Source organism: Cinclus cinclus, chromosome 5, assembly GCF_963662255.1.
Source record: "Cinclus cinclus chromosome 5, bCinCin1.1, whole genome shotgun sequence".
Lineage (NCBI taxonomy): Eukaryota > Metazoa > Chordata > Aves > Passeriformes > Cinclidae > Cinclus > Cinclus cinclus.
This window is the reverse complement of record NC_085050.1, coordinates 2,210,709-2,238,404: the sequence shown is the minus strand read 5'-3', so window position 1 is coordinate 2,238,404 and position 27,696 is coordinate 2,210,709. Positions and strand designations below refer to the sequence as shown.

Genomic DNA, 27,696 nt, shown 5'->3' with positions numbered 1-27,696 from the left:
AAACCCAGCTGGAGAGGTCAAGGATTTTATTTTTTTTATTGCAATGCAAAACACCAGAGAATTCTGCCAGCAATAAAAGGCATTGAACACCACTGGTTTATTCCAAATAGAGGAGCATGTGGAGATTAAAGTAGCTAAAAAAAAACCTGATTAGCTCCAAACAGCAAAATGTGGATTTTGCAACAGAACCTTCAGCTAAACAACAACTTTTGGTTAAAACTCTCTCACAGAATCACAGGATGGTTTGGTTTACCTCATTCCAACACCTTCCACTATCCCAGGTTGTTCCAAGCCTCATCCAACCTTTTCCAGGGATTGAAGAAGGAAGGAACTGATCATAATGCACAAAATTTCATGGTATATGCAAGAACTACAACATCAAACCCTGTGAAAATTCAGCTTATCCTTCCAGGATAGGAAGAAACTTTGCACAGGTTTATTTTCAGTATGAGATTTTATATACTGAGGTGATACCAAGAAAGAATTTTAAGCATTATGGGATATGGGAATAGAATATTGAGGTAGTAGTGACACCAGAGGAAATAATCAGTTACCTGTTATCTGTTATATGGCTTGAGATCATGCCATGGCTGAAATAACTTCTGAAGGGCTGTGAAGAATTGAAAACAAAAATTAATAAGAACTACATGAACAGAAGTGTAAAACAACTTTAATTAAATTAAACCTGAATTATCCTTCTCAGAGAAAATTCCTGAACCCTCAAAAAATACTTCCAACCTCCACAAACAAACACAAGCACCACTAAATCTCTAATAATATTATATCAGTGAATTGTTTAGGCTGGGAGGGACCTGAAAGCCCATTTAGCTCCAAACCCCTGCCATGGGTAGGGACACCTTCCACTACCCCAGAGCAAACAACAAAAAGCTTAAAAAAAAGCATCAAAAGGTTTCAAAATGCACCAAAAAGAGCATCAAAAGGTTTCAAAATGCATCAAAAAAGCATCAAAAGGTTTCAAAATGCATCAAAAAGCATCAAAAGGTTTCAAAATGCATCAAAAAGCATCAAAAGGTTTCAAAATGCATCAAAAGGTTTCAAAATGCACAAAAAAAGCATCAAAAAGTTTTAAAATGCATCCAAAAAAAGCATCAAAATGTTTTAAAATGCACCAAAAAGCATCAAAATGTTTCAAAATGCACCAAAAAGCATCAAAATGTTTTAAAATGCACCAAAAAGCATCAAAATGTTTCAAAATGCATCAAAAAGCATCAAAATGTTTCAAAATGCACCAAAAAAGCAACAAAATGTTTCAAATTGCACCAAAAAAAGCATCAAAAGGTTTCAAAATGCATCAAAAAAGCATCAAAATGTTTTAAAATGCAGCAAAAAGCAATGAAATGTTTCAAAATGCAGCAAAAAAGCATCAAAATGCTTCAAAATGCACCAAAAAGCAACACTTCAAAATGCACCAAAAAAAGCATCAAAATGCTTTAAAATGCATCCAAAAAAGCATCAAAAGGTTTCAAAATGCATCCAAAAAAGCAACAAAATGTTTCAGAATGCATCCAAAAAAGCAACAAAATGTTTCAGAATGCATCCAAAAAAGCAACAAAATGTTTCAGAATGCATCCAAAAAAGCAACAAAATGTTTCAGAATGCACCAAAAAGCATCAAAAAAGCATCAAAATGCTTCAAAAGCAACAGCCACCCCCAGAAATCCTGTGCTGTTTTCTCCCATGCTCTGTGCTACCCCCTCAGTTATGTCTGAGCTTTGAGATGTGCAAATTCCATTTGTTAAGCCCTGCACATACCAGATTCCATCCAAATGCAAGTTAATCTACCTACAAATATCTCCTGTGCAGATAGAAATTCAATTATCAGTGAGCAAACACTGGACTGAATTACCCCAGCACTCCTAAGCCACCATACCATGGATTTTTAAGGTGGGTGGTGACTTTTAAAAACCCAAACCAAACATTTTTGACTTCTCAAACAGGAAAACTGAGATGGAATAAGGGAAAGAAAAAAAAAATAAAAATAAAAAACAAAAAAAAAAACAAAAAACAAAACAAAACAAAACAAAAAAACAAAAAAACAAAAAAAAAAAAAAAAAAAAAAAAAAAAAAAAAAAAGCAATATAATGCTGAATAATTATTCCTTCTGCATGGATACCAGCAGGATTCTCAAGGATTGCTGAAGCAGGCTTACCTCCCCAGCCTGAGATTCTGAGAGTTCCAGAATGAAGGGAATTTCAGTGTCAAAATTTGCAAAAAAGTTGGTCCACTGGTGCTCAAAAATCATTAAATCCTAGAAGGAAAATATTTGACATTACTTCCCAAGGCAAGAGAAATTAAGGCAAAGGTGACGTTTCACTGGAATAAAAAATTCCCACAAAACAACAAGCTCAGGAAAATAAATATATTTTAGAAGGTAAGGACATTCTGCTGGGTTTCAGGGTGGTTTTTTGTGGGTGTGTGGTTGATGTTTATTTTTTTCAGAACATTTAAGTCAATTTAACAACTACTTTCAGGTTGAAAACTTCAAATTATGATAGATAGACCTGCTCAGAGTGTAGGACAAATCCCAGACATTAATCTCACTTCCACACAGAGAGAGGAAGTGAAATATCAGAGAGTGATTACTTAGACTGAGAGCCTTGTAAAAACTCAAGGACATTTTAATTTTTTTTACAGCAGTTGATTGAACAACCAAATTGGTGTGAACCACTAATATTTTATTAATAAAGGATAATTACTGCTAAATTTTGTACATATTAAATTGTTGTCCAGCTAGAAACAGATAAAAAATTATATATATATCAATAATGATAAAACATATATACTATTAATTATAAATATTGATAAATTATAAATTGTTATTATAAATACTAATATTTATACAATGTTTTCTCCTCTAGCACTGAGATCAGAGCATGGCATTCATGTGAGAATCCCTTCCCACTATTTTTATTTCCCAAAGCATCAGGGCAGCCACTGAGTGTCACTGTTCCCCACTTAAAGGAGCTCCAAACATCTGAAAAATGCTTTTTTTTTTTTTTTTAATCCTGGAAGAATGGTAGTGTGTTAAAGGGGATTTTTTTTTTTACCCTCCTTGCTGCAAAAGGAGGATTAACACACAAAACCACAGCAACTTCATGTATTTTGCACGTGGTTTAATGATATGAAGGAAGATTTTTTAGGAGATTTTCTACAAAATAAATTCAAGGAAACCAAGGCAAGTTATTTTAGTGTTTTGCAGAACTTGTGGTAGATTCAAGAAATGGGAGAAGACCCTGCAAGCAACAGCAGGCAGAGCCTGTGGATTAAGCCCATAAACTTAATTAAAACCAAACAAAATCACAACACTTTTACTCTGCTTGCATCAAGCAGGAGCTGAGGCAGAACATTTCACCTGCATTACCTCAAAAAGCAAATCCTCCAAGGATACAGGATCCATTTTGCTGTAGGTTTTCCACAAGTCAGCACTGACATCCATTAACTGAAAGAGATTTTAAACACATTTCTGTGAAAAGCACCACAGAAAAGGCCACAGATTCAGCTGAGACAGCATTGGGGAACACTGCCCTGTCTAACACTGCTCCTTAACTCTGATTTCACAAATATTTTTACTCTAATTTCACAAATATTTTTTTACTCTGATTTCACAAATATTTTTTACTCTGATTTCACAAATATTTTTTTCCTCTGATTTCACAAATATTTTTACTCTGTTACAAAAGACCTGACCAGTGAGGGTCTGAACTCTGTGCAAAGCTTTCTTTGCATCCTCCAAAAAATAATTTCACAATGTTTCTCAATTTAATAGCAAAAAAACTGCATGAGATGGTGCAGACAAAAGGACAAGATGAGTTTTTTGAGTTAGGACAGCCAAGAGCCAATTCCAGGGTTACTCACCCTAAGCATCAGCCAATACTTGCTCCAAGCTGATATAAATTTAGGCTAAGACAGTTTAACTTTGCAATATTTTCTTCCAAGTAGCAGGATGATGCATATGAGAATAATGTTTTAAAATATATTCTTAAGGGATACTTGAATCTGAACAATTCCCCATCACTCAGTTAAAAATTCAACACTGGCTGGAATTTTCTTAACCCACTGCTTTACAATTATTCCAGGTAAACATGTAATTAGGTATGTTAATAATTATGTTCCAGACCTCATTTCCATTCCATTCCTATAAATACAGTAAATATTCTAAATTACAGCATCTGGAGCAACTCTGATTTATGCAGAAAAAGAGCAATTGCCTTTAAAAAAACAGGGAAAAAAATCCTGAATTACCATCCTTCAATTATATTCAAATCTAAGAGAACACGCAGCAGAGGGAAAATCTCAGAGGGAAAATCCAAGCTAAAAATGCACCAAAAAACTTCCCCTTTTAAATAATGGCAGAAGGATTAATTTATAGATCATTCACAGGGATCCCAAATGCACTTCCAGCCTGGATTCCTCCCCCACCAGTGACACAGAGCAGCTGCCTGACACACAACCACACAAACACGTAAAAAGTTAAGAATGTCACTTCCCATTTGAAATCCCCTCATGATTTCAAGGAGGAAGGAAACAAGAACTCCACCTGGAGCTGGCTGGACTGCCAGAGACAACATGATTGCTCTTAAAGGAGTCCAAGAATTTTCCCTGCTCCTTTTTCAGCATTCAGGAGTGCTTGGAGACAGCATCAGCTCTCCCTGGATCACACGAGAGGTTCTGTCTGTGCCACCGGGGCTGAATATTTTTTTTCAGAGCCTCTACGGATTTGTGAAATGAACTGGAGTAATTAAAGGGCAATTAAAGACACAAACAACTCCTGAATTGCCAGTCAAATTCTTATTGACTCATTTCAGACATCAAGAAGGGTGATTTATAGCCTTCCCCAAAGATGCTCATCTGTTTGCACTCTGTGTTTAATGGTTTGGGCAGGTTCACACCACAAGGTGTTACAGAACCGGTGCTGGAATAAAAAAAAAAACCTGAAGAAAGGAACCAGTGGAAAGAGAAAGGCATAAGAACTCACAAAGCATATTTCTGAGCAAGCATATACAATTCTAGATATGCTGAGACTTTAACAATGGCACTATTAATTCTCTGGAAGTTTTCCAGCTATCAGGAGTCAGACAAAAGCTCACTGTGGCTGTAAAAATGAAGGAGCAATTAAAAAAAAATGGGACATCTGCACTGCTGTGGCAGAGATTCAAAAAATAAAATCAAAGAAGCTTTAAACAAGCACAAAAATGCAAAGCTGTCATCTGAAAATGCTGTTCAGAGCATAATTAATAAATGGGCAAATCAATGACACAAGTTGCTCAGAGTGAAACAGCAAATCATTATAAAATATAGGAACAATTAACTCCTGACTGTTGCCCTTTTCAGCAGGGTATGATGATCCATGAATATACAATGTCAGTGAGAGAAGGAGATGCATCTCTTCAGCCAAAACCAGCGACCCAAGAAATAGTCTTTTCTTATTTTCTGAGCTCATCTCAAGGTGCTTGTCACTAATCAGCTCCTCCTGCTCTGCTCTTGAACATCTAGAGCCCATCTAAAAAATTAGGGGTAAAAAAAAAAAAATCCATCCAGGGATAAAAAAATTGGTTATTGGTAGAGGTGGCTCTAGAAGGAAAGGAAAGAAGTTCTAAATCACACCAGAGGCCTGGGGAGAATGTTCAAATAATGGTTTATCCAGGAAAAAGTGCTGTGTAATCCAGAACAGAATCTCAGCAACACCACGGAGTCTCCATCCTGCCGCAGTTTTACAAGATCCCAAAAAAAAAACAAAATTCATCCAATTTAGCTTCTCACTTGAACAGTGAGTCAGATCATCTCAAAAAGTGCTTTTCAAACAAAACCACTGCACGAGTTAACCTCTGCTTCAGAAAGGAGAGGACAAAGGGAAGCACTCACTTCGTATTTCATGGTGAAGAAGCCGTCGCCCCCGATGCCCTCGAGCGCGAAGGCCTGCACGATCGGCCACTTCTCCACGATGAACATGTCAAATATCTGCAGGTGGCCTGCAAAGCAAGCACAGCAACTTCCCCTCAGGAATCCTGGCACTTCAGCTCTCCCTGAGCTCTTGGGATTCACAAAGGGTCTTAATTATCCCATCTTTGTACAACTGAAAATCTTGAAGCGAGAATTTTTTTTTTTTTTTTTTGTGCAGGTGGTAATTTTAGAAGCTCCTCTACGCCCTAATTTTTGTGGTTTTATTTCTCAGGATATTCCACATCTCCTTGTAAACTTCACTACAAGCTGACTAGCAATTAAAATTCAAGATAATAAACAGGAAGCTTTGGTTACACCATTTGCTCAAATACTTTGCCTTGAACATGTCAACATCAGAGAATTCCAGAAGGGTTTGGACGAGAAAGGATCTTAAAGTTCATCCCATTCCAACTCCTGCCACGGGCAGGGACACCTTCCACTATCCCAGGTTGCTCCAAGCCCCAATATCCAACCTGGCCATGGACACTTCCAGGGATCCAGGGGAAGCCACAGCTTCTCTGGGCACCCTGTGCCAGGGCATCAACACCCTCACAGGGAAGAATTTCTCCCATCATCCCCATTTCATCAAAATTTTAAGTTAGGGGAGAGGAAAACTCTTCCTCCTGGCACTTCCATTAATGACTTTCCAGGCAGTCAGAGCGTATCAGCCTTCCCTAAGGGAAGCAATAAAGAATTAGGAATAAAAAAAGAATGCAGGATTACATTGCTGAGGCTCAAGGCTGGCTCCAGATCCCAACAGGAAGCCGTGCAGGGCAGGCTTTTTTTCCAGTTCTAAAAAAGGAAACTTGCATAAAGAAATGTTTATTCTTCCCTTCCATAAAGAAGGATTTATCTGGAGCTCCCATGGGAACAGAGAACTTCTGTAGCAGCTCAAGACACTGCTCTGAATGCAAATCATTTCTCTGCATTCACTCCCCAGATTAACTCTGAGGGCTCCCAGTTCTCAGAAAGAAATTCAACTCTTAAGGAAAAAAAGGTTAAAAAGAAACTAATGACTGACTAATCCTTATTTCTCTCCTAAGGCAAGGAAATCTTCATTCCCTGAAGCTGCAGGGTGCAAAACACTTCCACTCTGAGCATAACCCACCCTACCTTGGCAGCTGTAGGGGATCCCGATGCGGCTGCAATCCCGGACCATGTCCACAAAGCTGGAAATCTTGAATTCCTCTGCAGCTTCTTCATCTTCGTACTGAAAGAAGGCATTTAAAGTCAAACTGGGTTAAGCATGCTCTAATTTGATTGGTAGGAAAGAAAAGATGAAGCATGCAAAGCATTAAAATATCACCTACAGCCTCCAGAAGTTTGAGCACCTCTTTCTGTATTTTGGAAATCCCATCATGGAAGGGATTTACTCAAGCCAATGGAAATTGAAAAAAAAAAAAAATCATCAAACTTCAAAGCAAGGTTTTTTATCATGACATATGAATGCATAATTACAGAATTTGTTTTCAACTTCCAGTGAAGCCTTTCGACATCTGGATTTGAAAGATAAAAGTCATTTTGAGGATACCAACTGACGTGCCATGAAAAACGTGCCACTGAAGGGGAAAAAAAATAAAATAAGATATTGTATTACCAGCTAAACAACACTGAGCAAGGAAAATCAATGACAGAATAAGCCCCAGGTCACAGATTAGGCAACGAGAAGCAGTTCTGGTCGAAGGGAGAGGTGAACTGCAGGAAAAGGAGGAGGCAAGAAGAGGAGGAAGCCTCATACAATACTGTCTGAACCAAAGACTTCAGTAGACTGAAGAGCAAATATCCTAACTCAAAAAAAGCATAAAAACCAGACTGAAGAGACAAATCACACCAAAGTCATTTTTATAACAAACCTGAGAACACACTGACTTTGACCTGAAAAGCAGTTTAGCAGCAAGTCTGGAACCAACAGGCTTAGCCCTGCTTGCTTCTTCAAGAGCCACTTGTTTTCTGGAGCAAGATCAGAAGGCAGAGGTGTTTTACCTATGTTATTTTATCTTTATGTGCAGTGTTCTGAGCTTCCTATCAAGGCAAATGACACGATTCTGAACTTTTTGTGAGCTTCAGGGTACACCCAACACATTTCTTTTGAGAACAAGTCCTTTTAAGCCAAGTCTGAATTTCAGATGCAGCCCCAGCTCCTCTGTGGGGTGTTCCTTCTTCAATCCCAGGAAGCCAGATCAAAGTTGCAGTTGAAAGCCAAGCCCCAAATAACTGCCAGTTTCTCAGGACTTAAAAATGTCATTGGAATAAGAACTTGGGTTTGGCAGGGTGCTAAAGGCTTGCTCATAATCTACTATTGCAGGAATAAATATAGCCAGTTCAACTGTGACATCCCAAAACTTACTACAGCAAATTTCCATTTTTTTTATCCTATTTGGCCACTTTGAATGTGGGCATTTTTTTAGTAATATGGGATTTTTCTCCCCAGTAACTAGGATATTCTCTTAAATTCCTGTGGTCTAGTTAAAACAAATAGGGAAGGAAAAAATGGAAGGAGAAGCTCTATGTTTTGCCAGCACTGCTTTATTTATTTCGAAAATTCTTGCACTTTTTTGGTTTCATTTTTATGAAGTTATTTCTATTGCTAAAGTAAGCACTTAAAAGCCACTGCAGGCAATTCTCCTGTAAACAGGATGCATTTAAAGCCTGACACAGCAAGGTTTTGTTTGTCTTTCAGCAGTAATCTAGCAAAGTGGCAATTCTTATACATGGGGAATGTGACTGGAAGCGCTCAGCTCACTCACACCAAACAGAAATTAAGTACAACCGTATTTTCAGCCTCCAGAATCAAACCTTTCCCCTCATTTCCATGAAAAGCAAGGTTTAACTTGCCAGTTACATCATTATTTCAAGGCAACACTGTGTGATTAAGGCTCCTGCTTACCACAATAAATCATATCAAAGCCCATAAGCAGATGAAGCTTAAAATTCAACAGCTGAGACTGCAGTTGCACTGGCAACTGTGTGCTAAGAACTTCTCTGTTCCTGTTTCCAAAGTGCACGTGCTCTCCCAGCATCAGATTTGCCCTTCAGCAGGGATTCTGGCAGCAGAAAAGCCTTGTGAAGCCAGGCTTTAGGTTTTGCTGTGGCATGTTTTAACCTGGAGTTCAGCTGTTCTATCCTAACAAGAATTATCCCTCTCTGCTGCACTCCTGGAATTGTATCCACAACGAGTTTTGGGATCCATGGACAAGGTATTTATAAACTGGAGCAAGATTAGTGAAAGGCCACCACAATCAGTGGGATGCAGCACTTGTCCCAGAAGGAGAGATCCAGGCTTGCTCAATATCTGCACCTCAAACCCACCACAATATTACTGACATGGTGAAATCAGGTTCTCCACACTGGTGGTGACACAAGCCATGATTTCAAACGAGACAGGTTTGGGTTTGACAAAAGGAAACAGTTTTTTCACTAGAAGGACAGAGGGGAAATGGAGCAGCCAGCCAGGTTCTGCAGTCATCATCCCTGGATGCTTTCAACACCCAGCTGTAAAAAGACCTTGAGTAACCTGATCTGATCTCACCAGTGAAGCACGAGGTTGGACCAGATGAGCTCCAGAGGTCCCCCGTAATCTGAATTATTTCCTAATTCTGTAATCTAAGGTATCAACCAGACACATAAAAACACAATCAGTCTATTATAAGCCCCATCACTTCCAAGCTGGAAATTCAGAAGAACAAAAGGTTTCTCTCCCTGATTTTCCCATTCATTTTTCCACTGGTGTCATTCACCATCACAGGCTCCAAACACACTCCCTGCAGAATTCAGTGTAATTCTAACTTAAAAAAGGAACTACACAGAACTCAATGTAAAAAGCAGCATTTCTAGTCTCCACTGGAATGAAGAAGTCCTTATTCTACACTCAGATCAAGAGTATTTTCATTTTTTACTCCTCTAAAAATACTTGACAACAGTAAGTGCACATTTTCTAGAATACTTTGACTTTTAAGTTCAAGATGAAACAGCAGTCATGTGATGCAGTGGAAGTGAGGTTAATAGCTCCCGACAGAAAAAATTAATAGTTAAAATGAATATACATCATGATTTATTTTTTTTTTAAGGACTTACTAAGCCCATGTTTTCTAATATTCTAAAACTACTGGCAACCAATGCAAACATTGTTCTGGCAGCAAACAAGTCTGATGTGGGAAATCTCAGTGTTGACTGTGATACTTGAGTAACATTTTGCATTTTTCACAACTCACATTTTTTCCTCATTAAAAGATCACTGACTCGGGTCAAACAACAGCAATCAGTGGGAGAGAGGAGCAACTTGTCTTCACACTCCAGCAAATAAAATTACTGACAACATATTCTTCTTGCACACTTTAGCAAATGATTAATACCCAGATAAACACACATATCACTCCCCTGCTGAGAAGGAAAGAGAAAAAAGCTTCTGGAAAGAATGTTTTCAAAAGTTTCACTTGAAGGATCAGTTCATTAACACATTCATTAACAAATCTTGTCTGCATTCATTTTTCACTTACCTCATTTTCAGTCAGACAGTGGAAATGCAAGTTCCTCCAGTGTGCCACATAGGGCAAAAGATGATTGTAATTCACAGGGTTGCAGTACAGATGAACACTGTCAGGTTTTATTAAAATGATTATATCTGCAACAAGCAGAACAAATATTCCAGCATCAGGACTCCATACACGAGAGAAACTGAACAGAAAACATTTTTTCTATCATGCACCTCATTAAAAAAGGAAATTGTTCAGCTATCTGAAAGCAGTGCAACTCCTGATTTCTTTTAAAGGAGCTGAAGAAACAGCTGGCAGCCACAGACAGTTCCAAGTACAAGAGCACTTGTTACTGTTCCAGACAACTGGGGGGTCATTCCCAAGTCTTGCACAGGACTTGCATCAGCCTGTGCTTTGTGCAGCCAAGAGGGTCAGGAGGAGTCTTCCCAGAGCACTCACAGAACTCTCAACTCCAGCTGCTCTTGCCTGACATTACATCAGAGCTGCTTCAACTAAACACTATCCACACCAAAGCCTACAGGGGAGATATCCAAAAGTTCCATGCAAATAAGGGAATAATAAGATGTGATCAAAGGGACTGGCTCCATTCCAAGTATGACAAAGGTGAGTTGATGTGGTGAAATAAAAAAGAGCTCAAGTGCTTTAGAAGTGCAGAGGTGTGATCACACAATGATTAATAACGTGTACACGCATACATAGACTGAACTAATGGACTGCAATTGTGTAAGCTGACATTTGAGATAAATTGTGGAGCATCAAACATATAAAATACATCTTTTTATGTTCAGCAGTGTTTCTAAGAAGATCTTTTCAGGCATATATAGACAACTTGTGACTTAATGACCTTTTTTTCTTTTTTTTTTTTTTTTTTTTTTACATGTCCTTTTTCTGCTCATCTTCTCTCCAGAACAGGTAAAATTGTTGAGAACTTTACTCACCATCCAGAACTTCCTCAGGAAAGCCTGTCCTTTCAATGTCATTGTTGTTCTGGTTGTACAAACCAAAGAGCAGATAATTGGCCAGCTCCCTGCATCCCTCATTGTATCGACTGTCTATCCCTGCAAAAGCAAAACCACAGAACTGTTGTGTGTCCTAACACTGCACACCTGAAAAGTGTGTTTTCTTCCCCAATTTATTAAACCTTAAAGCAGGAGTATGACCTCAACTCCCCAGCTGAACACACTGAGAGAACAGGGTAGGGAAAAAGGAGTTTTTGCAAGATCGCTGTTCCCTGCTGACATCCCCCTTTCAACCTGAATCCACAAATATTCCTTTAAAAATTTAAATGTCTTGTTTTCTGCAGTGCTCTGCATCCAAAATTCCATTTTTCTAGTAATTCAAACATCTGTCTGGATGCAGGATGCATTCTAATTAATATGTTCTTGATTGAAGCTTCCTAACAAACTAATCCTGTGACCCAAATCTCCTGCTTTAGAATACATGATTAAACATTATCTTATCAGTGTTATAGAGCAATCCCTGAGTCACCAGAGAGCCACTGCAGATTTCTGACAAATTGTGAAAAGATGTTCTGACAAAACATGTGGGGCACAAAGAGCTTCCAAGGAAACCTTTCCTGGTCCTTGGGAAATTTAAATGAAAACAAATGAAGACCTGGAGCATGAAGAGACAGAAGATAAATACAAGAAGAAAGGAATGAGGCCACAGATTTAGATTTAGAAACTATTTTCATCAACCTCCATCTCTCTGGATGACAGTCACAGTCATAATTCTACTGTAATAAATAATCCAGTTTTCTGAAACAAGTGCAACTGCACACAAAGCAGCATCTTTGCCATCCACATTTCACAGAGGTCACCAGTCTTGACTGCCAAAAAATTCCTCTAATGGCAAGTTTTCCTATCAAGATATATTAGGATTCAGTGGAATGGCTGCCAACAAATTAGGGTTTGTTACCACTGCTAAAGGAGAGATCAGGACACTGATAATGTAATAACATGGCCTGAACATCAGTCTCAGGACTTGAATTGGAAACCAAACCAGTCAAGACTCACCTGAACTTGGCAAAAATTGGAACAAACTTCAGCTTCTCCTATTTATGCTCCTTTTCATGTTAAGCTTCAGCTTTAAAGAGGTAATCAGATGATGTGTCTGCATCCAGTTACTGAATCCCACATCTTAATAAACTCTGTTTGCTCAGTAACTTTGAGCAGCTCCCAAAGGTATCTGATATTTGGTGAAAAGCTGCCTCGTATCTGTCCAGGCTTTCTCACCCCTCAAAAATTTTTCCTGCCATAACCTTTGAATCCTCATTCTCCTGCTATTTCTGACCTCTCATTCATACATGTCCCTCTATTTTTTTTTACATTTTCAGCCCCATGAAAGCAGGCACGCCAATGTAACCTGGAATTCAATGGGACTCGACACACAAATATTGCTGCCAAAGCCTGGTGTCTAGGTGGGATTTTAGGTACAAACAAGTGGAAACTCCCTTCTCTCAGGAAGAAACTGTCACATCGTTTAAGGGAACACCATTTAAATGTAATCAGTCTCCTTGGAATCACCTGCAGCCTTGGAAAGTGAGCACACACATGTCCTGAAGATAATCTGTTTCACTGATTACCTGCCTAACTAAAGCACCTTCTGATGGCTCAGAGGAGCAGTAATCTGGCACAGACAGCTTGAGAGAGATGGAGGTGCTGAGCCTGGGGAAGAGAAGGCTCCAGAAAGATCTCAGAGCCCCTTCTAGTGCCCAAAGGGGCTTTGGGAGAGCTGGACAGGGATTTGGGGAAAGGGCATGGAGTGACAGGACAAGGGAGAATGGCTTCCCAGTACCAGAGGACAGGGCTGGATGGGATATTGGGAAGGAATTGTTCCCTGTGAGGGTGGGGAGGCCCTGGCACAGGGTGCCCAGAGAAGCTGTGGTTGCCCCTGGATCCCTGGAAGTGTCCAAGGCCAGGCTGGATGGGGCTTGGAGCTACCTGGGATAGTGGAAGGTGTTCCCTGCCCGTGGCACAGAGTTGGAACTACAGCATCTTTAAGGTCCCTTCCAATCTAAACCTTTCTATGATCCTGGGATTCTAATTTCTGAAAGATCAGGAAAAAAATAAAAAGAGAAACTGCCCTCATTTAAAAAAAAAAAAGCAGTTATGATGTCACCATCACTTGAAGAGTTTGAGATTTTATCTGGGTACAGCAGCTTCAAGCAGAGAAAATCTTCCAAGCCAAACTCTAAACCCCTGCTTTTACAGCAAATGACAGAAGGAAGGGAAGAGAAAACAAAAGGATGCTAAGGGAAGACAGCTGACAAAATTAACTTTTATAATAGAGGGTGAATTTATTACTTGCAAAGCACAGACAGACACGCAAGGAAGGTACGTGTTTAACATAAAACCACGAATTCTGCAGAATATTTGGGATTTATCGTTTACTCGGGTCTTTCAAGTATCCCGTCTAGACAGGAGCTTTCACAGCGAGGCTTTAGTGCTATTCTAACAGAAACATATGGAGTTAAAGGAAGAGATAGCTAGCAGAAAACAAACAGGAAATGAAACAATGACCAAGATAAGATACCCCCGAGAGCATATCAGGAGTCCTCCCCAGAACAATGGGCAAAGCCATTAATGAGGAAACCCCGACGCCTGTCTCCAGCTGAGCTGGGAGTTTGGTAACTCTCCCCAGCCTGCTCCCAGCTCCTCAGCGGGGTGTGGGCACACACTGAGTCCGGCTGAGCCCCGACGAGCCGCTCCTGCTCTCCATTCAGTTTGCTAAATTGGCAGAAAATATTCTGGCCAAATCGGGGGGGGGGGGGGGAAGGAAAAAAAAAAAAATCTGTCTGCTCGCTAAGATAAAGTGGGTGCAAGATACTCAACAGAGCCAGCAGCGATGCAAAATGCACGTGGGGGCAGCAGGGAGAGGCTGGAGGGAATGGACACATCACCTTTAGAGATCCCCAAAAATAATACACAATCCTGGAAGTGCTGGCAGAATAATCTTTAAAATAGTCTCCGCTTGGAAAAGCAATGGGATGAACAATCAGCGCAATGTATGAAATGCTCTCAGAACGTGGGAGAGCTCTGTGTGGGATGGATATAACAGAGAAAAAAATAATCTAAAAAAGTAGCCATGTGTGAACAGAACCAAGGTAAAATAGAGATTCACTGGAACAGCCTTGAAAGTATCCCCACACTCTTCGAGGAGAATAAAAAGTAAATATCAATATTTGCAAAAGCTCAGCTCAGGTGTGCTGAATGGTGAAACAGTTTAATCCACAATCAGAGCAGCTACAACTCCAGTGAGTTACAGACACATCCTACTCACACTGAGTGCACATCCTCAGAAACCAGAGCAACTGAACCACGAGCTGAAAATCTGCTGAAAGCTAGGATGCCAAGAAACACCACTACCATAAAAAACAGTTTACAGTATAGTTTAAGTAGACCAGTTGAACAGCAACACACTGGGCTGAGACACCACAGCTTTTTAAAGACATGCCATCCTCCAAATTCCTTTTTCCTATCAGTTGTGAGGCCTTTTCTTCCCAGGAAGAATGCAGGAATGTTACCCTGCAACCACTTCAACATCAGATTAGAGGATTCTTTTAAAAAAATCAGCTGTAACTACATTTAAATACTTGTATCAACAGTGGGCCAGTTCTTGTCTCTCTCTCTGGGATCTCACAGTGCTGAGTTTGATTTCAGTACAAATATTAATGAACTTGAAGGAAAGCTGTGGAAGTTTATACTGGTTTTATCTCACAGCCAAGTATGAAAGTGAAGTTGAGGTGAGGGAACTGCATTAACTCCAGACCATTAAAAGCAGCCAAGGGAAACAGAACATGCACTGACTGTAAAAATCCATAGTTGTGAGTATCCACTTCCCACATGAGTCAAGAGGACTCAGGATGTAAAACTACATGGTTTTTGTCACCTGAAGCTTGTGTCTGATGACAGATTTAATGCATTTCTAACAGTGACATACCTGTTTCATAGAAGTTATGCCAGAAATTCTGCAGGCTACACGAGCCAGGGCAGAGCACACAAGAGCTCCATTGTGGGTGCTGAAGAGATCAGGGCAAAGCACAAATCTCCCAAGAAAACACAACTCCTGCATTTCCATACCACAAGTGCTTATTTATTTAAAGGTATGTTCTTATGAAAAGAACTAAATCCTCCACACGACACTGAGGATTACACAAACCAATTCCTTTGCTTTCCTTAAAGCTGGGCCATATTTTTATGGACTGTTCTTTACCTGGGACTTTCTGCAGTCTCAGAGTTAACAATAATTAAGAAATAGTGCCGTGTCATCAGTCAATATGTTTTATGAAATTAAATTAGCAGCAAAGGTAAAACCTCAGGAGTTTATCCTGTATGATTAAGTTTCACTGGAAGACTGACACAGTGACCTCACAGAGCTTCTGGCTGTACAGTTACTACTTAGCCAGAGAATTAACCTCTTACCCCAGAAAATGCAGGGGAGGAAGGGTCATGTTGTACAGTTAGCACTGAATAAAAGAGAGTGAGTTTATATAAATTTATAAATTTTCATATATATATATATATCTACTTTTATATATAAATACATACTAGAGGTATATTGGTATATTTGAATATTGGTATATTTGAATATTGGTATATTTGAATATTGGTATACTTGAATATTGGTATACTTGATTCTGTGGTCGAGTAAACAAGATTTAAGTTCTCCTGCTTCATCATTAAAAAATAGAATTAAACCCTAAAAAAGCAGACTGTGCTATCACTTCCTCCACAGAGCTTCTTTAGGGCTACACAGGACTTCTTTTTAACTGCAATACATCATTTAAACAATCACTCCCCAGTCCTTTTCTCTAAGGACTCAAGATTTCAATAGTAATGTCAGCATTTTTCCTTTAATATCTTGACATTGATTATATAATAGGAAACAAGAGTCAATGAAATAGCAATAAAGCAGTACAAAACCCCTGTTATTTTCCCACAGCACACTTGCACATGCACCTTTATTTCCTGCTGCCCTTTTCTCCCAATCCCAGAAGAAATAAAGCACTGAAACCTCATGCTGTTTATGTGCCAACATTTAACTCCTAACTGCTTCCCAGATTTCTTAGGCCACTCTTTAAAATTCTTTACCCAATATTAATAAATGGGTTGAAAAACTGTGCAAGGAGTAGGGAGTGTAATAATGAACTGTTGATTCCCTGAGAAACCAGGCTGGGGCTTGGAGCAGGAAGGAGATGATTTTCTTCTTTCTGAAACTCGTGGTATCTTTTTCAGTATAATGAGAACAAAAAATGTAACACTAACCTAAAATGCAGAGGATTCCATCAGGCTGAGATTTGCTGCTCTGTGTCAGGATGCTCTGAATGTTTCGGAGGCGACTGCAGCTGAAAAAAAAAAAAAAAAAAAAAAGAGAGAATTTGTCCTCAAGGTCACTGTAGTGAAATGTCAAACTGGGAGGCTGAAGAGCTGACCCAGCTTTGTTTTCTTCATTGCAGAAAGCAAATGGAAACACTTCAATTTGGGGATTTTTTTCCTAAGACATGGACTTTAAATCACACCGTTCCTGATTATTTTTGCCCACTAAAAGATGAAGTCCACAGCGCTGAGAGAAAACAGGAATTTACAACTATTCCCAAGAGCTCTGTCCATCTCCAACCTGGCAAAAATTGCTGCTCAAGTTTGCTCTCACCATGCCAGCAGAAATTCCCTTTTCCACCAGAGAACCAAAAAGCAAAGTAACATCAGAAGAAACCACAGGAGCACCTTCATCCCAGCTGGAGTTTGGGAAAGAGTTTTGGCACCTCCAGGAGAATCATTAAAGTTGGAAAATACCTCCAAATCATCAATTCAAACATTAAAGAGAAATTAAACAATGCCAAGTCTTGTTGAATTTTTTTACCATAAAAATGATTAGTTTATTATATAAATTTTAATTCAGCTATCCAATATTTATCTTTAAACCAGGCAAAAATTCCATCTGCAACAGCCAGATTTTTTTTTTTTAATAATCAAAGTGAATAGTTTATTACATAAATTTTAATTCAGTTGCCCAATATGCATCTTTCAGCTACCACAGCCACATAGAGAGCAACACAATTTGTGCTTCCAGGCAACATTCTGTGAGTTTGTTTAAATACAGATAAAAGACATGAAATTTCACTGTTGGTATTACTGAATGGGATATCTAGTTTACAGACTTGTTTATACAACTATGAGCTGTTCAGCTTCAGGAAACAAACGTCACTCACAGAAACATTCAAACAAAGCTAAATTTATGAGCAGTTCAAACAATAAAGTAAGGTCAAATATTTCTATTTTCAGCATAACTTTAGCCAAGTAAAAAAGCAAATAGGTCTTTTCAGCAATATTACAATTATTGTGCTCTACTTTCTCTGAAAGGAAGAATGAACATGAAAGGTTTCCATTACGGAGAACCTCAGTGAAATTCAAACATCAGTGATAAAGCACAGACAACACTTCATTTGGAGACACTTTCATGGGAAGCACAAAGTCACTGCAGTCTCCAGAATTAATTTTTTTTCCCCTTTTTAGGTCATATGTTTCAATTCTGAATCCCTCAATTATTATTTTACGTGGTACATTTCAATGATGGATGGATGGATGGAAGAATGGATGGATGGAAGGATGGATGGATGAACGGATGGATGGAAGGAAGGATGGATGGAAGGATGGATGGATGGATGGATGGATGGATGATGGATGGATGATGGATGGATGGAAGGATATTTTGATCCAGTCTTAGATATGAAAACAGAAATTACAGTCACTGATGACAGCAAAGACTTCATCAGGTATTATCAGATGTTTGCCCATGTGGGTGATGCCAGGAAATCATGAAGAACACACTGAACTTTATGTTGCACATTTAAACAACTACTAATTATTCATTCTTTCAAACCTCACTTAAACCTGAATCTCACAGCTATACAAAATTAAGGTTTTGTATCTTATTCTGAAAAATTTTCATCCCATCATTAAATAGGAGACGAAACCAGCTGGGAGAAAGATGATTCACTACAAGCTATTCAGAGCTCATTTTTTGACACTTCCCATATCACAAGATAGAGAGCAGAAAAAAATCCCCAGACTCTTCACTGTGGGCACAAACTGGACTAATTTCATTCGTTGGTATGGAAACAGCAACACAAGTTGCACAAGCCCACAGTTATTTGAGGAGCAGCTACAGAATTGTTGGAGCCTCTGTGGAAAAAAAACAAAAAAACAAAAAAAACCAAAAAACCAAGAACATGAAAGCAACTTTTTGAACAAAGCTGCCCAAAAGTGAAATTCTTCTCAAAATGCTTCTTGACCCCAATGCAAAGGAATTGTTTCCACGATTCCTGAGAGGATCTGAAGGACAAATTGGAAGGACTGGGAGAAAAAGCATTGTCCAAGGACTTCTGCACTGACACAGCAAACAGCTCCCAGAGTGACATTTAATTAAACATTTTCCATATCAGAAGATGCACGTTCCTGCTCCTGCTCAAAGTGAGGAAAGAAGCAGTCAACAGAAAAAATGCTGAGGGCACATGAAGGAGATTTTCCTTCAGCTCCTCAGAAACAAGATGCAATAATCCCTCTGCTACTCGTACTCAAATCTGAAGGCAAATTTAATCCTCCAGCCAAAACCAGGATTTTAAGGACTGCCTAACATTTTTTAAAGCTCTTGTGTCTTATAAACACAGCAGGAATACACACCTTGATTTTCCTATCATTTTTTTCCCTTCCCGTATTGATCACTTATAGAAAAATGGTTCAAACTCAATTTGACAAAGAACAAGTATGGAAATTCATGGGGAAAGACTTTTTCCATTTATTATAAAACATTACCATATGAAACAAGGTAAGATATTCCTAAGATCTTTAAGTTTTCATTTCAAAGGCTTCCACAAAAGAGTGACCCAATAAAACACATTTATCATTTAAAAGAAGAAGTGTTGTAAGCCTGTGCAAGAAGACCAGAGCATAAAAAAAGCAAATTAAATGGGGTTTTTGTCTTTTTGAGTTCTTGGAAAGTATTTTCTGATCAGTTCAAGTGCTGGGTAGAAAAGGGGAAGAAGAATTGGGAGAGGAGAGTCCTCACAGGTTGGGTATTTATTTATTTATTTATTTATTTCCTTCTTTATATTTTCAGGTTAGGAATTTTACTCTCCTAGAATTACTTTCATTATTTTTTAAATAAATTATAAATTTGGTGCAGCCCTTAGAAGTATCTAAAGATCTCAGATTAAGCTGCTAAAACATTTCTGCCAGGTAAATTTCAATGTCAGTGCTGTGTATCCTGATATAAAACGTGACAGCACAGAGCAAATTATATGTTCATTATTTCACAATAAGATGTCATGTCAAATATATTTATTTCATTCTTAATATTAAACAGACTTTCAGCAGCATATTTTTCCTTGCCTTAGTTAAGAAGTGGTTTCTATGAGAGAATTCTCTGAAAAAGCTCCTTCACAGAAAAATTTTCAACGTCATTTCAAGTGTGGATAAATCATTACATTCAAAGGCTGACACTAAACACAGAAGACTTGTGTGCCTGAAGAAAGATGCCATTCAGAAATAGGGAAGAGAATAATTAAAATTCTTACAACATGCTTTTAAACAATACAGTCTAAACTGTGTATAAAGTCAGAGGGGGGGAAATAAAGGCATTTTTCTTAGATTTCACATTAAACAGTCATCTGACAAAAACAAAGAGACTGTCCTGGGAACAAAAACCCACGACTTTTCCCATCTTCAAAACAAGCATTGACTTTTTTACTCCTTTTCATTTTACCCCAGCAGCACAAATTCAAACGGAAACAACAAATCCACATGAACCTGGGGGACTTGAGATGCTTCCCTGGAATTTGTGGCTCTGGATCCACCATCTACATAAGCACAGCTAAACCTACAGTAACCTGCTGCTGAGAAAAACAAAATTAGGTGTGTTTGGAAACACGGTCCTAAGGATGCTCCAAAATGCTGGATATCAACAAAACTGGGGGCAAGACAAGAGCTGGAAGCTACTTATCCAAATAGGAGACAAATTTGTGACGTGGTTAAGAAATTGAAATGGGCAAAGGGGGAATTTTTGCAACGCTTTTGAGGAGAAGCTGGGATTTCTCTGGGTTTTAAGGCAGGATAAAATCTCCCGGTGCTGTAAGGGACAGTCTTGCCCTTCTTGCAGCCTTTCTCTTTGCACTAACGATCTTGAAGCCATGTGTCAGGTCGGATTATTTTATGGATCCAAACAACCTCCAACCCAGGAATTAAAAAGAAAACAAAGCTTTCAAACAGCAGCAAGCTGACCTGACTGCTGATGAAGGCAGGTCAAAAGGCAAAGCCACGTTTTGGGGTGACATCTGGCAATAAAGAGTGCTCGGGCCAATTAAGGAACTGTACCTTGAGGTACTTGATATTCCGCTAATCTTGGACTAGATCCAGGAAGAAAAAAAAAAAGAAATAAAGCGTGGGGGGGGGGGGAGATAATTGACAATCATTAACTTCTAAGAATTAGTGCTCATCTGTTCACGTCTTCACACTAATTATGCAAAGTAGCTCGCTTTACAACAGCCAGCCTGTCACAGCCTGGTAAGAGACACGGCGCTGCAAGGCACGTCTGTTGGCAAATAAAGAGAATATTAACAACTGTGCCTCTCTCCATCACAAAGAACAAATCCATTTCCTCAAGAAAGCCACGCGGTGCTTGAATTTCCACCCCGTCTCCTTTCTTTCCCCACAATGCGGTGGTTTTTGGGTTTTTTTTTTCTTTTTTTTTATTGCTGGTTGGATTTAACCTGCTTGCAAGCTGCCTTTTCTTAACGTGGTAATGCAGAATTGAGGCAGCGTTGATATCAGCACTGATCCCTGCTGGATTCTCAATTCCCGGTGGATTGTCCCAGAGCCCGGCAGGGCTTTGAAGATGTAGCTGACACCAAATTTAGCTGACAAAAGGCTGGGATTTCGCTGTTTTCCGTGTGTTTCTCCCCTCATCTTGGCAGATGTTTCGCTCCTCCCCCACAAAAGGCTTCGGCAGCCCTAAAAAAATCCGCACGTGGCTGAGCTCGGATGGATGGCAGAGAATGAGGGGGGGAAAAAAAAAAAAAAAAACAAACAGATATCCCTTGAAAAACCAGGGAGAATCCTCACATCAGCGGGGAATAATTTGAATAGGTTCCTGCTGCCTACCGAAGTCAGTGGTTTTACCAAAACCTGAAATATTTACCTTAAATAAATGAATTAAATAGAATGATAAATCACAGGGGTTTCTTTTTCCCCAAGTCTCATTTCTTGTTAACTCGCTGTTGTGAATATCTGTTTCCAATTAAGTCCCCGAAAAATCAATTTTCTATTTCTTGGGGTTTTTTTGATGACCTCACGATTTCTATCAGAAATGTTGTCTGCTTGTGTTAAAAGTCCAGGATATTCCTGGATTTCCCACAGTCTGACATTATCCCCACCTCACTGTAGCTGTGAAAACACACCAGAAGTCAGACCGAGCTAAAAACTCTCAGAATTTCATTGATTTTAAAAATAACTTTTTCATTGCATGGCACTCATAAAAGACAACATTCACCCACCTTAAAGTATATGTCATTTTTTTTCTCTACAGTAAACATAGGGATCTTGATTATAAATAGGAGATCAAGTAATTCTTTAGGAATAGTGAGAAAGAACTGGACATAGATAAATTAATTTTAACTGCGTGCATTTTCAGGATCAAATTTTAAGTAGACAGGAATATTCAATTTTGCAATCCAGAGACATCTAAGCACACAGGAACAAGCCTTACTAAAACATCTGGAACTGTCTGATGTCATTCTGACCAAACTTTTTGAGGAAATTTATCAAATCATGGATTGCCCATCACCTACACACCAGTCAGACCCTCAGCCTTGAAGTTCTCTCACCTTAACAGGCTGATTTACCAAAAAAACACGTCTGTATTTTCATTTTCTTGTGTTGCAGCACATTATGGAGAGCATCAACTATTCTCTTCCAAAAGTATTATCAGCTGGGAAAAGGACAATAATTGAAAAAGTGACAAAGGCCAGCAGCTGGAGGGTGATTATTCTGCCTTCACTCACTATGATTAAAGGGACAGGGCATCGTCTGGCACTTGGACAGAAATCAGAAGTTGATTTTTAGTGCCTCAAAACTGAATTTACCTTCAGGGCTCATTCCTGGGCCAGCACCTCTGCAGCCAAGTGGCCACAAAGCTCTAAATCAGACGATGTGATGATCACAAAGGGAGAATTCCAGCTGAAGGTCCATGCCATATCTTAGATCCTCTCCTTGGCAAATTTCCTTTCTGCCTCTTTATTCCCATCAATCAAATGGTTCCACACCCCTCAATTTTCACTGTAGTAGACCCTAAGCATTCTTATTTCTCTAAGGTGACAGAAAACCATCCATATTCATGGCATGGGGGTTGTTTCTCTTTTTTTCCTCCTGCACTTCAAGTGAAATCAGCACTGCTAAAATACAGCACACTCCCTAAAAAAAAAACTCAATGAAACTGTGCTCTTACAAAATCTTAAACCTCAGCATAATTACATAAGGAACACAGGGGCACAGAAAAATCTGTTAATCTTTCATCACAGTCAAGTCCCCTACAAAACCTGGTTGGGAAACCACAACAACTCTTTGGTCTTGTGCTCCCAAATACCCCATTCAGGGAAAAAAAGCCACATATTTAACTACGATGTGATTAACAACAGAACAGTTTAGAGAAGGAGAATGTTAAGCAGAGAGGAAGAGACAACAGAAAAATTAACCCAAGGACTCATTTTGCATTTCCCCACATGGACACATGGTGAGAACTCATCTGTATTTATGTTACCACCATGGATAATGAATAATGAGGATTTGCTTCCTCTGTTTTACATAAAGGTAATTCAGATTTGGTGGGTGCAGAGCAGTGCTGAAATAGAACAAATCTGCATAAATTTTCTGATGCAGATATTTAAAACAAGCACTTCACAGGATTTTTTTTTTTTCAGAAATGCCTGTATTCACAAGGAAAACACTCATTCACCACTAAACACAAGCACATGAAACATGACATCACCTCCCAGAAAGACTTCCCCTTTTTTGGGCAGCACTCCTCTCTTACTTAAGGGATTTTTTTTCTTTCTATTTACAAACCTATTCTTTACTCCTTACAATGCTGAGGGTCGCCAGCTCCCCAAGTGCCACATGGCAGACCAAAACTCTCAAGTATGTGGAAGAACTCCAAGAATTCTCTCTGGCCCTTTCTCTAGTCTTTATATAGTCTGAAGAATTTTTCCATTCCTGTTTGGGAACTTGGGGGCAGGGGGAGGATGGTAACTGATTGTTTTAAGTTCTTTTTATTAACTGCCTGCTATCTGCTGACTGCCTGTGAAATTTATTGCAAACGCTGGCCTCCATCTGGCCTGACAATAAAATATTTTTAAAAAGAACTGCACAAGAATGAATGCTAAGGAGGAAAAAAAAAAAAAAGTAACAGATGACACGGCTCCTACAAATGGCTCCAGCAAATTACAGTTGCTGGCTGCATCTCCCAGTGGAGCTCAAAAGCTTGCAGATGTTCAGAGAGTCTGAATGTTCTCATGACAACCCTAAAACAGGGGCTCAAATTACAAAAATCACTCAGAAAGAGGAAGGCTTGAGTGGAAACCATTTTCTCTTCCAGCATTTTTTTTAATTTTTTTTTTTTTTTACTATCTTGGCATTTCGTTACCCACCATGAATTTTTAGGAACTTTACGGCTCTAAAGAAATACTGAGTTCTTTCTCAATAATTACTTCATTCATTGAAAAAAATAATATTTTAAAAGGTCACTTCTCTTTCTGTCTTATTTTCAATGTAATTTCTAACTGCAGGCAGAGAGGGAACATAACCAGCACAGAACAGCCATGTTCACATGTTTCAACAAGCAGAACAACCTCCATTTCTCTCTCTCACACTGCAGAATTTCTCATTTCACTGGCAAATTGTCCAAAAAGTGAAAATGCTTTTGTTCCCTCCTTGTACTTAACATAAAAAGCTGTTTGGTTTTGGTGTTTGTTTGGTTTTTAATTGAAAATCTACACCAAACAGACTTGGCCAAGTGTTTGTCTGCAATTCACGTGCAAGGTCTCCATTCCCTGATTATCTGGCTTCCCACTGGTGAATACTTCCATGTATTGTGTTGTAACTATTGAAAGAATCAAGCACTTCAGTTCCTGGGTTGTCCTTTGTAGTACCATAAAACAAAATCATGGAATCATTTTGGTTGGAAAAAGCTCTCTAAGACCATCGAGTCCTACTGTTACCCAAGCACTGCCAAGGCCACCATTAAACCTCGTCCCTAAGCACCACAAAAATGGTTTTTAAATGCCTTTTAAATATCTGGAGACTCCACCACTGGCCTGGCCAGCCTGTTCTAGTGCTGCACCATCCCTCCAGCAGAGAAATGTTTGCTAATATCCAACCTAAATCTCTCCTGGCACAACTTGAGGCCGTTTTCTCTATTCAAACCATTCAAGTAATGGGCTGAAGTCTCATACACATCAGGCTTTAAATCTCCAAGAGGAAACAGAGCTCTGGTAACCTAAGGATACCTGAGCTGCCACAGAACCAGTGCTACCATCTCACATGTCCCCAAGCCCCAGCTCCTGTCAAGCCCTACCCAACATATTTCTAGAGCTCAGGACATTTTATTACCTTTGTATCCACAAGCCTCCCCCAGCAGGCGCCCACATAAATATAGCATCTTCTTTCCATAATCCTTCAGCCCCTCCAAAACCTCAGCTAGCCCTATTTTCATTCACTTTTCCTGCCTTTCACAAGACTTTTTTTTCCCCCCTTATTGCCAAGATATCCCACGCTTACCCTCTCCCAAATCAGTCCCAGGCTCATCCCCTATAGAAACAAACCCCAAACCCATTCTGTGCACACCAAGCCCCCCCTTGATGTCCTGCTGCTCCTCATCCACTGCAGCCTCCCACACACCTTCCCTCAGCAGGATTCCGCCTTGGACAATCCCTCCATCCACAAGGTCACACCAGGCCCCTGTCTGCCCTCCTGTCAGAGCCACCAACACCTCCCTCCCAGTAGCCACCCGCCCAATCTACCTGTCTCCATCATGGCCAAATGTGCATGTCCCCATCAATCCTTTCCTTCCTGTTCCCAGCCCCTCAAAACCACCTTAATGACCCCAAACCTGACCGCAACACCCCCCACAACTCAGTGCCAAGAAAACCTCTCCCTAACGCCCCATCCCTTCTGCTCCACCCCAAAGCCGTGAACCCCCATCCTTCCCACCCCAACGCCTTCAATCAGGTGTCACAAACCCTATTTCATCCCAAATCAGCACCGTCAGCTCTGTGCGCACCCCACATCAAACCCCTTTATACCCCATCCTACCGCTTAAACCCTCTCTCCAAGCCCTCTATTCCAGCGCACTTGAGCACCTCCACAGCTCTGCGCCCTCCATCCCTCCCACCCCAACGCCTCCAAACCGGAGTTTAACGCCATTTCCTCCACGAGCAGCGCCACAGCTGTGAAAACTCAGCTTCTTACACACCAAACCCCTTCTCAATTCATCAAAACCCTCCACACCCTCCCCTCAGCGCCCCTCTAACAGACCCCCACCCCGCATACCCCACCACAGCCCCTTCAGCGCAGCCCTGCCGCTCGCTGTCACCCCCCTCCTCGCCTTCCCCGCTGCCCCCTCCGGTACCTGACGAATGGCCCCGGGGCTCGGGGCCGGGGCCGGTGCCGGGGGAGCGGCGGAAGGAGCGCGGAGCGGCCGCACAGCGCCATGGCGACCGCGATGCGCCGGAGGAACGGGGCGGCTCCGCCACTGCGGCCCTGAGCCCCGCCCCGCGCCGCGCGCACCACTCGGCCTGGAGGGGGAGGGGGAGAAAAATACGGCACACCCGCATCGCTCCCTCTGCTCCCAGCCTTTCTGTCCGCACAGCATTTATCCCGATTTTTTTAGCGTATCGCAAGAAGTGAGGTCGGGAATTCTTGGGTGGCCGCCCTAGTTCGGAGTAAACATAGCTGGGAGGTGGATGGTCACCCCTCTGATAGGAATGGGTTCGTCCAAGTCCAGCCCCCTGCTCACACACCCCTCACGACACCCCCCCCCCCCCCACGACTCGCCCGTGGGCGCGTCCGGCCCCCACCAGTGCTGATGTTCCCCCCCCACCACGACGGGGCGTGGGCTCGTCCGATGGCAGGGAGTCCTCGGGGAGGGGGACAAGGGACACCCTGGGACACCCTGGAACCCCCTTGAACTCCCGGGCAGGGGTGGCACGGAGTCCCCTAGAACCCCCTGATACCCTCGGAAGGGGTGACACGGAGCCCCACGAGAAGGGGTGACACAAATCCCTCCGGGGAGGGGTGACACGGAGACCCCCGGTATCCCTTCCAGAACCCCGAGGGGTGATGTGTCCTGAAGCTCCACGGAGTGATGTACCCTGGTCTCCCCAAAGTATTGTTCCCCCCCAACACCCTACAGCATGCAGACATGTCCTGGCTCCCCATTTCCCCCCAGCATTGCACCCCCATGGGAACTGTCCCCAGTTGTCATTCCCTACCCCACTTGCCCCAAAACCACCACAGCCCCATCTAGGCACCCCTCTGAATGTCACCAGCACCCCATATGGTCCTTTTCTTGTTATCCCCCAAAAATACACCCCCTCTCTTTGCAACCAGCTGTGCTGTTGTGTCCTAGAACCAGCACAACCATCTTTACAGGCACCCTTTTATTCTCTTCACACCAGAAATTCAGGGAGTTTTGCCTCCTCTGCCTTCTCCTGCTCAGCTGGGAGATTCCAGCCTTGTCTGGCCTCTGACAACCTTTCCCCAGTCTTTTCCCATTTTACTGATGTGTCACCATTGCCAAAAAAACCTAAGCCAGTACCCCCAGCTTGCAGGGAGCGGGAGCAGGGATTTTGGGTCCTACACAGAAAACCTCCAAGGACCTGTGAAGGACTGAGCTCATCACAATGCAGGGAAGGATCTGGAGCCAGGCTTTAATGAACCGTGAGGGGCTGGAATCCTGTTAATCACACATCCCTCAACTCCTCAACATCCCTCACATCCTGCTCCTCCTGCATCCTCCTCACCATCCTCATCATCCAACCCCGGGGGAAGGAAGACCTGCCCCATGGCATGACAAAGGGTTGAGCAAGCATTAAGGAAAACTGAATTTGCTGTGGAGGCTCTCATTCTGCCCCCTCCAGAACATTAATCCCCATCCCCAAGTGCTAATCTGTGACGAGCTCCCTGCATCGTGTCCAT

General features: G+C 40.9%; 1 protein-coding gene across 1 annotated transcript in view; it reads right to left on the bottom strand.

Annotated features, from left to right (window-relative positions):
* Positions 1-26,211, bottom strand: part of DNAAF9 (dynein axonemal assembly factor 9) — a 61,119-nt gene extending 34,908 nt beyond the window's left edge. Inside the window, exons 1-9 of the mRNA XM_062493947.1 lie at positions 26,129-26,211; positions 16,720-16,799; positions 11,392-11,511; positions 10,457-10,581; positions 7,074-7,170; positions 5,883-5,989; positions 3,382-3,459; positions 2,170-2,268; positions 555-610 (exon numbers count right to left, since the gene is read on the bottom strand). Of these exons, the coding sequence (XP_062349931.1) occupies positions 555-610; positions 2,170-2,268; positions 3,382-3,459; positions 5,883-5,989; positions 7,074-7,170; positions 10,457-10,581; positions 11,392-11,511; positions 16,720-16,799; positions 26,129-26,211 (845 nt within the window). The remainder of the gene's footprint in view (positions 1-554; positions 611-2,169; positions 2,269-3,381; positions 3,460-5,882; positions 5,990-7,073; positions 7,171-10,456; positions 10,582-11,391; positions 11,512-16,719; positions 16,800-26,128) is intronic.
* Between the last annotated feature and the right edge of the window lie 1,485 nt (positions 26,212-27,696).